The sequence below is a fragment of the Gorilla gorilla genome, chromosome 3 (assembly GCF_029281585.2).
Source record: "Gorilla gorilla gorilla isolate KB3781 chromosome 3, NHGRI_mGorGor1-v2.1_pri, whole genome shotgun sequence".
Taxonomy (NCBI): domain Eukaryota; kingdom Metazoa; phylum Chordata; class Mammalia; order Primates; family Hominidae; genus Gorilla; species Gorilla gorilla.
Window position 1 is genome coordinate 126,310,433 of NC_073227.2, and position 13,686 is coordinate 126,324,118.

General features: G+C 35.8%; 1 protein-coding gene across 5 annotated transcripts in view; it reads left to right on the forward strand.

Annotated features, from left to right (window-relative positions):
- Nucleotides 1–13,686, forward strand: part of NPNT (nephronectin) — a 76,335-nt gene that overhangs the window by 24,121 nt on the left and 38,528 nt on the right. For 3 of the 5 annotated variants that reach the window (XM_004040231.4, XM_004040233.4, XM_004040232.4), the window contains one exon: nt 7,936–8,028. In XM_004040231.4, the coding sequence (XP_004040279.2) occupies nt 7,936–8,028 (93 nt within the window). Of the gene's footprint in view, nt 1–7,935; nt 8,029–13,245; nt 13,336–13,686 lie in introns of all 5 variants that reach the window. The other 2 variants (XM_004040234.5, XM_004040235.5) reach the window with 1 other exon arrangement.

The window sequence follows — 13,686 nt, forward strand, 5'->3', positions numbered from 1 at the left end:
CACACTTAAAAAATTTAGTATTGATATAATAATGCTATGTAATAAACAATCCATATTTAGATTTCCCTAATTGTCCCAATAATGGCTTTTATGGATTTTTTCTTTTTGATCCAGATCCAATTAAGAATCAAACACTGCATTTAGTTGACATTCCTCTTTAATTTAATTGCTTTAAAACAATTCTACCACTTTTGTTTGTTTGTTTGCTTCTCGACAATGATATTTTTGAAGAGTCCATATCAATTGCTTGGTAGAATCTACCACAGTTTAAATTTGTCTGTTGTTTCTGCATCATTAGATTAGAACTAAATTTATTTGTAAGAATATTATATAGATTATCATCTGTTATGATATTCCTTGTGCACATATGTTGGTTTGTCCTACTATTGGTGATATTAAGTTTGATCACTTGTTGAAGTGGTATCCATCAGATTTCTCTACTGAAAGGCACCTTTTTTTCTTTGTAATTAGTAAGTAACCTGTGGGGTAATACATTCACACTGTTTTGATACCCTGTTCCCCAACAAACTTTCACTTGGTGAAAGTTTTAACATCTATGGATAATCTTTCCTCAAATTAATTATTTCAATGATGATTGTAAAGTTCTGTTTTTCAAATTTCGCCATTCCTTCTACATGTTAGTAGGCATTGTTCTTTAAAGAGGAGCTCAGTCTTCTTCCTATTTAGAATCACTTCGTAACCATAGATTCTTTTTTTATTCAATTGTTATCAATAACTACCATTATTCTTCTTGATGCTCAAACAATCCCAAATCTAGTCAGTGGAACTCCTCCAAGCCAGCTTCTATTCTTTTCACATGTCTCTACCATTCTTTGAGTGCTTAATTGCTTTTTGCAACAGAAAACTTATTCTAGCCTCCCTCCCCTAGCCCTCATTCCTTTTATTATTTATTTTCTTTAGAAAACAAATTAGGGAATGAAATATTTAGAAACAAAGATCCAGGTGCTAGCTGTGGGCATTGCTACTGTTACTCTACTTAAAAAAAAAAAAAAAAAAAAAAAACTTCACATTTCCAAATAAATAGTAACACTTTTTAATGTGTTCTTAAAGTCTTATTTGGCATTAATCTAATTCCCCTCAGCACAATGAAAATAGAAAGAGAAAGTTAAAATTTCAAGTAAACTGAAAACAACAATAGCGCTCAGAGGATTTTTTTTAAGTGAAAAGGGATAGTGCTTAATTATGACAAATAAAAGCTAACTTGAGATGCACATATACAGATGCAGCTACTTATTTTGGCAGGGGACACTTCAGGAATTAAAATTTAAATAGCGAGAGATCAAATAGATACTTGGTAAATGTGTCTGAATTGGATGTTCCCAGACACGAAAATAAAATGAGTTATTGACAGCTCTTGGGAGACAACATTATAAAGACTAGACACTTTATTTATTTTAACTTTATGTTCTAAATTACTATTGAGTAATTGACATTCGTATTTGACTATGGTTTGTGGTTAAGTTCTTAATTGCAATAATGTTAAATAAAATGTGAAGCCCAAAGCAAACAACAACAAAAATTATAGCAATACTTCAACAGAGGTAATAATAATATGCTGCATCAATGGTTCAGAATCCAGCATCTACATAAAACAAACAACAGGGTAATGAAATTATTTTCTTTTCAAATATTCTGGCAGAGCTACTTTAGTTTTCTTAAGTTGTAGATTGTGGTCTTAACTGCAACTTTTCGCTCCTTTTAAAAAGTATTTAAGTTATTTAAATGTTACTTAAATACTTTTATGTTTTTAATCATTATTAACATTCTCTACCCCTCTCATCCTTTCCTGCTTAGTATTTTGTTATAATCTCACTCTCCCCACTTCCAAATGCACTCAAAAATGCTGGACTTTCTGGTCTTTTTCTGACCACCAGAAGAAGTAGTGGATTGAGCATGGAACTGGGATAAGACATTTTTCCTGAAATTGGTCAAGTCACTTCATGTTTTGCATTTTTACTTGTTTACTTGTAAAATGAAGATAGTGTCTGCCTCTCTCCTGCCTTATATGAATATCATGAGGATAAATTCAGTCAGTCATATGAAATGGTTTTGAGTTCTGTATTCATGAGGGCATTTAATGTGTCCTATAGTGATAACAATCAGAGGCATTATTATTCAGTTTTTACTGCAGCAGGAATTTAGATTTGACCATCAGATAATTGACACTATAGTACAGGGTATTAGGAAAGCTGGAAAGATGCTTTCCCCTGGAGATCTTGGACAGTAGGATTCTTCTAGGTTTTGTTCTGCTCATGATATGCAGTGGCTCAGGGCACTTTTCAGAGGACCACTGTAAAATTTCCCTCCATTCCACCCAGGTCCTGTTAATATAGGAGTGAGTTGTTTCATATTGCTTTCAGCGACTTTCCCTTTTCCAAGGCCAATTACCATTTGCAAAAGTCATTCCCTGTCATATGTTCTTGTTCTGCTCAAATGAATTTGTCCATATCTGAATTCTGTGAAGCTTGTTGGGTGTAAAAACAGTTTTTCAAAGTCTTCCAGTTTCATATCTATTTGTTCTTCTGCCCTACCCTTGCATGTTTCTCTGTCCCCTTTTCTTCTGTGAACATAACCTGGAGGACAAGGTTTTTTGTTCTGCTTTTAGTGGTGCCATGTCTGCATAATAACATGATGTAGATTGAAAAAATTACAAATGATTCTTGGAATTCTAAGGATAATCTTATTTCTATTGAGAAAATCCTTCTCAAGTTACTAACTACCATTGAGATTGGATTGGCTTTTGCCTTATTACTTTTCAGAGCCTCCATCTGCTTGGGCATCTCAACATATCCTTAGTTTTCAAATGTTGGCACTTTACTCCCAGCATGATTACCTTACATAAGAAACATTATAGGACTGATGTGGGAGTTTACTTTTCTCATGACTTATTTGATAATTCACTGCTTATGTTAGAGTTAGAAACTATTGTCCAACTCTCAGAGACCCAGTTACATCACTTAAGATGGATTTTTTTTTTTTTTTGAGATCAAGTCTCACTCTGTCGCCCAAGCTGGAGTGCAGTGGCGAAGTCTCAGCTCACTGCAACCTCTGCCTCCCAGGTTGAAATGATTCTGCCTCAGCCTCCCAAGTAGCTGGGATTACAGGTGCCCACCACCACACCTGGCTAGTTTTTTTTTGTAGAGATAGGGTTTTACCATGTTGGCCAGGCTGGTCACAAACTCCTAGGATGGATTTTTAAGACTAAAATTTTAGATTGCAATCAAACAGAAGAGGCTTGGACATGTGACATTAAAGAGCTATGTTTGTTTTGCCAGTTGAAACTTATTTCTTTTTCTAGTTAAAACAATGATTTAGAGGTTATTTTGAGGGCACTTTGAAGATTATGCTACAGGAATGCTAGAGAGCAAATTTTGAGTGCGATTACCCATTTGGACTTAATTCTGGCAACTGATTTTGGAGGAAAATGTCTATCATTCGTTGATTATCTGTGATTTTTACCTGGACTTTATTTAAGCTTTATTAAGTTGCTAAACCATATTTGGATGCTAGTGATAGCAGACCATTAAATACGGCCCAAACTTCTTGTTCTGATCCACACGAAGGTCAGAGAAGCAATGCTGCCTTTTCTGATAGCCAGTAGCACCAGCAGGCACGTTGTTTACTCCAAACAAGAATATACTCTACTTTTAATATTTTTGAAGACCACTGAAAATGGATCATTTATCCTTTTTTATTTTTTTGATAAGGAAGGGATGACCTACTATTCACAGAGTAATGCAGTTTGCTGAAAAGGTTGGTTTTTGCTGACCTCTGAGAGCTCACATTACAGTGGAGTGTGTTATTGGAAGGTGAGCCAGTTTATACAGAGGTTGAGAATTATTTTTCTCTAGTTTTGAAATGGTTATGCACTTTTTAATCTAGTTATTTAGATGTAGAAATAAAGTTTTTTTTTACATTCCCCTGAGTATATGGTATTGTAGGTATAAAATAAATTTGATGAGTTTTATTTCTGTACTAGGATCTACTCATAACTCTTCTATCCTAAATTTGTATCAAAAGGAAACCTTTGCTGTCTTGATAATAAACACAGACTAAGTCCAGATTCCACAGCCTAGTGATCAAGGAAATTCAGGAATTGTATTTAGCTACAAGTAACGTGACACAAAGAACAGTGCCCTAAATTGCTAGGATGGTGATTTAGGGTTAATATTATGACTTCTTGCTCTACCCTCTTTCCATTCTCAAGATCGCCTCATGGTCATAAAGAGGCCACTGTGGTTGAGTCATGACATGCGCGTTCTAGGCGAGAACACAGAACAAGCCATGCTCTTCAGCCCCCATTTTACACAGCATTCCAAAGCTCCACCCCATCACTTCTGCTTTCATCCTATTTAGCCAGAACTTAGTCATTTGGCTGCTCATATCTGCTAAGGAGAATAGGAAACATAGTTTTCCATTACTAACTCATCCCCCACTCAAAAAAATAAAAATTTTAAAAGCCATTCTATATTAAAGCAGAGGGGAAAGAGATATTGGTAAGAATCCAGCTGGCCTTTTGTGATCTGTGTCAGCCTTTCTTTTGATCTCATCTGCTGTTTTAAGCACTTTACACTGTAGCCCCACGAGAACACTTTGCACTCACTAAGAAGCAGTCCCCTTTGCTGTGCCCCCCCTACTTTGCTTATATTCTGAAAGTCTTTTGTCTCCTATTCCACTGCTCTTACCTCTAACACACTGCCTCTAACACACCAACCTGCAGTTGTAGTTATTACACACCCTCCTTGGTTCTTTCATCTATCACAGCCCTTGTTGTGGTTTAGCCAATATATTTTAGTTCCACAGCTAAATTTTCATACCCTCTGTGACTCTCTAATCCCCTGCCACACTTGCCTACTATAATGCATTATATATATAACAAATGTTTGATACGTATTTATTGAATTCCATTCCAGAACTAAGGCCAGCAAGATAACTTTGTGCTATATAGGAGAATATCTTTTTGTGCAACAGTTTCCAAAGGGTTTTCTTTTTCTAAGAAGAAAGAAATTGATTGTATCAACTTTATGAGTATCCTACCGCATTTAATAGCCATTGGCTAATCTAAGGGTTCTTGGTTACTTCGCTGAATAGCCTATCAGATGGAAGTGCAAACAACAGTTTGTTTTGAAATAGGACTCCCTAAACATGGAAGAAACATTAACAGTCTTGGCCTGTTGGAATGTGTGCATTTGATGTGCCCAAGATTAGGGCACTCTGCTTGAGAACAAATAACAAAAAAGGGAGAGGAAACAATAAAAACTTTGGTCCTATAAAGCACCTGAAAGTACTATAAATTGATGGTTCTCAAGCCGGTCAGGGGGTCCAAAGGCTACAGCCTGGGGGCGTCAAGTTTAATTGTTTTATAAAGTGTCCTAAATAAATTTTTTATGTTTTTAAGTGGTATTTTTAAAACTACTTTTTCATGCTTTGAGAGAGTTTTCCAAATTCCAGTTATTTTAAGGGGTTATTTCCTGGACTTGCACTTAACGATTTTGAGATGTTTACATTTTTTTCAATATGGCATTCTGTGTGCCTCAGTGATACATGGTTACCCAGGTTGCATGTATATATAAATGTTAAGATTTATGGAAGGTCATCTTTTTAGATTAAAAAGAATTTTTTTAAGCTGGTATTTCTTGGTGATAGGGCCTAGAAATTATGTAGAGTGGCTTACTTCTGGGACTTATTTTAAACTGCATATAAACCATCCGCCTAGTGTACAGTTGGCTAAAGAGTAATATTAGAAGGCCCTCCTGGACAGTTTATTTCATTTCATGGATATGAACACAATTGTTTCCCTTTGAATTTAATGCCATGTTTAAAATCAGATTTTAAGAATTTTCCAAGGGCATTTCCCTATCATTTGCACTCTGCTTGTGTTTTCTTTCTATAGTCTTTTACATTAAATACCTCCTACACAGCACTGTCTAAGGATCTGTGGTGGTACAGGGTCCAGTTGGGATGACAAACAGGCAAGGAAGGCCTGGAAGTAAAATTAGCAAAGAGGCCCTGTGGAATGGAAGGTGAGGGAAGGATGAGTGCCAGTTGGGGGAGGAAAGGTAGAAAAAAAAATAACATGCACATCAGTTTTGCAGGAGTATTAGAGTCTTAAAGGAAACAATGTTTGATAATTATCAGAGAGGAAACTGGGAGCATAGAGCATATACCAGAATGGAGAACAGCATGGTTTAAAATGGGTAGGAACAGGTGTCAGGAGCTTCAAAATTCGGGGTCATTGTTGAGTCCATTCCCCTTGATCTTCAAGGACTGTCTGCTCTTCACTCAATGATTATTGAAGCTCATTTCTTCCTGTCACCAACACAAATCATACCTTCTTCACGTCAGACCTAAACTGTTTCGCTGGCCTTGCAACTGTTCTCTCTGCCTCTAAACTCTTTCCAGTCCATCCTACATACCATCACCAGAGCTTTGATAAGATTCCCAGAGCTTTGATTTTTATCAGGCAGTTATGATGATAAATGTATGGAAACTTCCCATTTCCTAGAGCTAAAGTGCATGTTTCTCATTCTGAAATGTTGGGAACATAATCATCTGATACCACTCACCTGATTGTTTCTCACTCTTCCTCCACCATTTACCCATCTCTTTAGCTTAATGAGTCCCCTGTGTATCTCCCAACTAAACAGCGGCTTACTTGGCTGTGAAATATTCTTCTCTTGGGTAGTCTGCTCCCTTCTCTGTCTACTCATGCTTCAAGATTCAACATAAGCCTCCTCTATGAGGCTTTCTGCACGTATGTATATGGATTTGCTTGTGTAATGATTTCTTCACAGATTTCATATTGCTGATAAATAAATATTGTTTTGAATAAGAAACGTGGTTTTGTATTTTTATCTCGATTGTAGACTCCTTGAGACCAGTACCATGCTATACAATTATTTTTCATCTATTATAGTGTCTGGCATAGGGACATGCACATATTTGGTACAGAACAAGGTTTCCGAGTCTGGCACGATGACATTTTGGGCTGGATAATTTGTTGTGGCGGGTTGTCTGAACATTTTAGGATGTTTAGCAGCATCCTTGGCACCTATCCACTAGATACCAGTAGTATCCTCTCCCTAGTGTGACAACCAAAAATGTCTTCAGACATTTCCAAATTTCCACAGGGGTAAAAAGTGCCCCCCAGTTGAGAATCACTGATAGAGAATAAACAGAATAAATTCCAATTAAACAGTGAAAATATTTGAGTGATGATTTACAGAATTTTGAAGTCTTGAGAAAGTGGAACTCAGTTGATGGAAAAGACTGAATGTCAAACTGAGAACGTCCTATTTGCTATGTTAGGGCATAGAAAGGCCATTATAGATTGAAAAGCAGTTGTAATGAATCTTAGGGTTAAGAAAGATCAAGATACAGAAATATCCTTGAATTGAAGTTCCAAAACAATGTTGTTTTGGTTTTTGTTTCATTTTGAATCATTTCATACTTAGGAATACCATTTCTAGTAAAATAAATATTTTATGTTTAGTTAGAAATTTATCTGTATTTCATACATACTTAGTACTTTTGGACTAAGAACTGCTATTTGAAGTATATTTGAGAGAATGAGTTTGAAATTTTGGGTGCAGGACATTATGAAGTTGTAACTATGAGTAAATATCAGTTATGCTTATGCATAGTTTTACCTAGTTTTATTTGACTATTTGAGTATTGTCCTTCAATTTAAAATTTTTTTCAGCCCCAACTGATACACACACGTATACATACATAACACATGTGTGTGTGTGTAGCTTGCAGAGTGTTTATAGGAAACTGATTTTGTATACTTTGGCTACTTTGTTGTAAGTTCTAGTTTTTTTTCTTTTATTATTAAACTAGTGGACGACATCAGTGCTATATGATTGGTGTTTCGTTGACCGAGAAATAATGCATGCCATCTTCTTTTCACAGCTGTGTGCCAACCACGATGCAAACATGGTGAATGTATCGGGCCAAACAAGTGCAAGTGTCATCCTGGTTATGCTGGAAAAACCTGTAATCAAGGTAGGAAAACAGTCTGACATAAATACACAATCGAAGACACCTCTATCACTCCCAAATTAAAAATATTCTTATCTCAAACTACTTTCCATAGCTATTTTTCCAAAATATGTGAGCTGCCATTTTGCTGATAAATAAAAATATATTAATGATAAATATTGTAAAATTTCTTTTATCAAAGGACAATTAAACAAATTGTATCCTCTTATTCTCTGATACTAATTAAAATGTATTTTGAAGAAAAGAATCTCTGCATCAGTAATTTAGAAGCCTTCTGGTACTCCTTGTTTTTCCACTAACTAGTTGGAAATCCTTGGCCAAATAATTAACCACCTCAGACCCCAGGTACTGCTTCCCTTTAATGCCAAAGTCAGGTAGGGGATTTGATTTGAAATTTGGAGTTTCCTCCTAACTCTGAGCCCTTCGATTCGTGATTAAATCTCCCTTCAACTACTGACCATTTTGGAATGTTTCCATGATAAATAAAAATGATTAATTTAGCAAGCACTTTTTAAAAAAATCAGCATCAGTTGTTTAAAGCAAATATTTATTCAACACTCATAGTGCCCCAGGTATTTTATATATATAATCCATTTTTATCTTTACAACAACATTAGGAAGTAGAGCATTATTTATTATAATTAAGGTATAATCTATTAATTATTAGTCCATTTTTTATTTGGAGAGACTGAGGCATAGGAATATTAAGTGTCTTGCTCAGGTTCACAGAGTTAGTAAAAGAGCTAGCATGTCAACTTAGAGCTATGGCATAAATAATCCATATTTTTTCTACTATACTAGTTTTGGATAAAAAAATATGTTTGGAAATGTGATCCTCGAACTCATGCTACAAAGTCAGACAAGGCTTGTCTTGTTAATTAAATTCAGTTAAAAATTTCCATTATTGGCTTGGCGTGGTGGCTCACGCCTGTAATCCCAGCACTTTGGGAAGCTGAGGCAAGTGGATCACCTGAGGTTGGGAGTTCAAGACCAGCCTGACCAACATGGAGAAACCCCATCTCTACTAAAAATACGAAATTAGCTGTGTGTGATGGCTCATGCTTGTAATCCCAGCTACTCAAGAAGCTGAGGCAGGAGAATCACTTGAACCCAGGAGGCGGATGTTGCGGTGAGCCGAGATTGCACCATTGCACTCCAGCCTAGGCAACAAGAGCGACACTCTGTCTCAAAAAAAAAAAAAAAAAAAAAAAAAAAAATCATTATTAGGAATTAAACTAAAGAAAGATTAGGGTTAGATTTCACTAAATAGATAAGTGTCAAAAATAAAAAAGATAAGTCAATTTTTACTTATTTCTTAAATTATACTCCCTATCATCTTAAATGTCAGGTGAAATAATCATATGGTGTCTAACTATCCCTTACATACTTACTTGACCTCATCTGACATAGAAATGATATTGCTGAAATACTACTGTTCTTCAGTGTCTGATACTTATTCCAAGATACTCCTTGAGGTATGTCATGTAAACTAATGATTTATAGACACAGGGTTTTTTTCACTATTTATTTTTATTTTTTTAATTTTACTTTAAGTTCTGGAATACATGTGGAAAACATGCAGCTTTGTTACAAAGGTATACATGTGCCTTGGTGATTTGCTGCACCTATCAACCCATCATCTAGGTTTTAAGCCCTGCATGCATTAGGTATTTGTCCTAATGCTCTCCCTCCCCTTACCCCTACCCCCCAACAGTTACCCTCCCTGTGTCCATGTGTTCTCATTGTTCAACTCCCACTTATGAATGAGAACATGCGGTGTTTAGTTTTCTGTTCCTGTGTTAAGACACAGTTTTTACAATCATCCAGAACATTGATTTTTGAAAACATACTCAAAATGGTGGTTCATGAACCATCAGATGAAATTATTCATGAACCATCAGATGAAATTATTCATGAACCATCAGATGAAATCCACACTAGCAAAAATGACATGTCCCAATGGTAGAAGCTGCTGTTCTAAAGTGTGTTCTTGTATTATCTGCTATTTGATTTAGAACTGATTTTCCCAATGCTTGTTTTCTCTCTAATACTCTTTTTAACTTGAAATTTACCAAACATACCTGCATAATCTTTTTAAATAAGTGATGCTCTTATTATCTCAGTTTGCTCCTTAAAAAACTCCACTTGATTTTTCTTCCCCAGCATGTTTGCAGGTAGCAGTGTGTTAGGTTCTGGTTATTGGATGCCAATGTTCATCTTAGAATCTCAGTATACTTTTTTTTTAAAGTGGTGAACATAAGCCCTCAGAGGTTTCATTAATATGTCAGCACGGTAAAATATTGTTGTCCAAATGTGAGGATATAAAATATAAAGAAGACGATTAAAATAAGTCACTTTTGAGATTGCAGAGAAATTCATTTAAATTTCTTTGCAGGAGCTGCATCAACTTTAACATGCTTTAAAGACATGCTAAAAGTATTATTGAAACAAAGGTTCATCACTGGATAGCTCTTATTTTCAGAAAACCAGTTTAACATGTACTTTTTTCCCTGTAACACATACCTATTTCTCTAAAGAAAAAATCAAATGTATCAAGTTAAAATCTTGCTCCCCAAAACCATATTCCTAAAGAGAAGAGGATTTGATTAGTAGCAAAATGGGATTTTACACCTGCAAAAATAGTGCTGACACTGAAAATGTAATTTCAAGTCCAGTTTTGAAAATAAAACCACAGCTTAAAATAAACTTAGGTGTTTTAATCATCTCTTATTTTGCCCTCCTCACAAAAAAGCAGTGTGGCAGGTTCCTGATGGCAAGGTTTATGCTCCTTGAGAGCAGAAATCCTTTTTGTTGTCTCTCTGATTTGAAGTTCCTGAAACTATTATTAAAGTGACTTGCACATGGTAAATGCACACTAAATATGTTAAATAAATGACAGTTTCATCTAATGGTTCTTAGTCCTGAACACTGTGGAAGCTTTAAAGGGTTCCACCAGTTCTTGGTACAGCATCTTAGAGAGTCTCTGCATCCATAGACTGAGGGCCCTGTCAGGATCAGGGAAGCTGCCATGTGTGGCCTGGTTGAGTGTGAGAGCTGCCTAGAGACTTCCATAAAAGTTGTTAGAGAAAATTGTTGATAGTGCCTACATAGCAGATTAACTTAAACTGTTTTCATTCAGGCCCACACATTTTAATAAAGTAGAAAATATGCTTCACAGATAAGAGAAATCAAACAGACTCCTTTTTTCTGGAGGAGAGAAATGTCAAAAAGAATTAAATTTGAAATAACTTTACAGAACTGGAAATTAGCTTTTGATTAAAAGTAGCTTTTGGTATATGACAAGTATTCACTGAGAATTTTGTAGCGAGTTATGTACTTTAAGAAATAACCCCCAGAAACTTGCATCATGGTGTAAACAGCTTGAATAAACAAGTGCTTAACCAGTGCCTTTAGAGCTGCCTGGGAAACAGCCAGAATACCAGGGCAAGCTGCATTTTGGAACTGGTTTAATTTAGTAGCCTTGCCACAGGCTTAGTGTGATCTGCTTTTGGTGGCTTGATCTTCCCCACTAAGTCATTTTCTGGATTTGTTACACCTAGAACTGTTAGGAAATTACAGGCTTGGGCTGATCATTAACATACTATACTCTACAAGGCACATGTTACCTTTCAAAGCAGATGAAATTCTAACCTGAATTCTGGCAAGATTCTTTGATCATTTGCTTCCTTTACTTTTACTTTTATTTATGCATATTTCCCTCCTCCTTGAGTTTCTGTACCAATACAAACCTCTTTTTCCCCCAGCCAGAAAAAAAAATATTATTATAGATAATAATCTTTTTATAACTTTTCCGTTGGGGAATGATTTTTAGTATGTAAATATATCATTGCATATTCTCAGAAATGAAAGACATTCTTAGGAATTTACAGTGTACTTTGTAATAATTTCAGAAGAAAATATTTATAAATGTCAATTCCTAATGTTTTAGCATGGTTTATGTTTCATATGTTGAATTCTTTATCATAAGGAAAGAATTGGAGTCTTTTAGGTCAGAACCAGATACTAATTTTGTGGACTAGTTACATCTGAAAGTTGACTGCTTTGCTAAGCACAAAAATCTAAGGGCTTTAACTCTAATATTAAGGTGGTTACCTACAGCCGTAGGTTTTGAAAGATGTATGGTTCCAGCCGGGCGCCGTGGCTCTACCCTGTAATCCCAGCACTTTGGAAGGCCAAGGCGGGCGGATCACGAGGTCAGGATATCGAGACCATCCTGGCTAACACAGTGAAACCCCATCTCTACTAAAAATACAAAAAAAAAAAAAAAAAATTAACCAGGCATGGTGGCAGGCGCCTGTAGTTCCAGCTACTCGGGAGGCTGTGGCAGGAGAATGGTGTGAACCTGGGAGGCGGAGCTTGCAGTGAGCCAAGATCGAGCGGCTGCACTCCAGCCTGGGCAACAGAGCAAGACTCCATCTAAAAAAAAAAAAAAGGAAGTTGTATGCTTTCAACTCCCAAAACCAATGTTCATTTGATTTGGACATTTAACTGGCTATTAATAACATAATGGTGTTGAAACAGAACGTGATTGTTAAGTCTCAACTCTCTTCTTTGAGTCTCACCCATCTTATATTTTGGTAAGCTAATAATGGCAACAGTTAACATTTTTTTGCATAAAGCTTCTCATGTATGTTCCAGAAGCATAATTTCTTACATTTAAATGATAATATTGACGATCTATTATGCTGTTATTTAAATAAAATCTTTATGCAAATCATACATTTGTGCATAATTTTGGAGTATTTTAAACTACTATTGTACAACGTGAATAGTGTAGGGAAAAAAATCTTAAGTTGGTCGTTTACAACTTCAGTGTCCTTAAATAGAGCAGGTGGATTATAATCAATATTTGTATAATTTGTTTTTTGTTTTCTTCCTTCTGTGTATGACTAAATAATACTTTTAAAAATGATGATCTCTTGTTTGGAGTTTTTTAAAAAATTGTATGACGATGGATTGTTCATTTATAACGTGTGTGTTGTCCTTGGGAAACAAGATGACAGTGATACATTTTTAAGAAAATTAAAGGAAAAGAGAAACCAGAAGAACCAGAAACTATTGTTTATAAAGTATCTAATGCATTCTTTTTAAACTCTACCAACTGTATGTAATTGTTTAATATATACTTGCAAAGATTTTTAGGGCTAAAATTGACATCAGTTCAAAGTTGACTCTTATTACCTTCTTCCTGGTGTGAAGACGAGCACATCCCAGCTCCTCTTGACCAAGGCAGTGAACAGCCTCTTTTCCAACCCCTGGATCACCAAGCCACAAGTTTGCCTTCAAGGGGTGAGCGTGCATTGTCCCAGGTGGTCTGCTCTTCCCACCTGCATGGCTTCCTGCAGTTATGTCACTTCTTGCAAATGTTCTGAAGACTGGCTCAGGAGTGTCCAGCCTTCAGCCCTGAGCATGAGCAAGCAGCAGGAATTGCCACCTGGTGCTGATTCTCTGTGCTCTGAAAAGCATGGAGCTCTACTGTCCTTTTAATGCATTGAGTATCATTGCTTTTCTTTCTCTTTTCTGAATTTTGAAATATGTTCTAAAAACAGATAGCAAAACAACTTTTTTCATATGTAGGCAAATTCAGGAGTTCCAAAGCAACTGAAATTGGGGGTTTGATGCCTTTTGCCAAGTAGATTT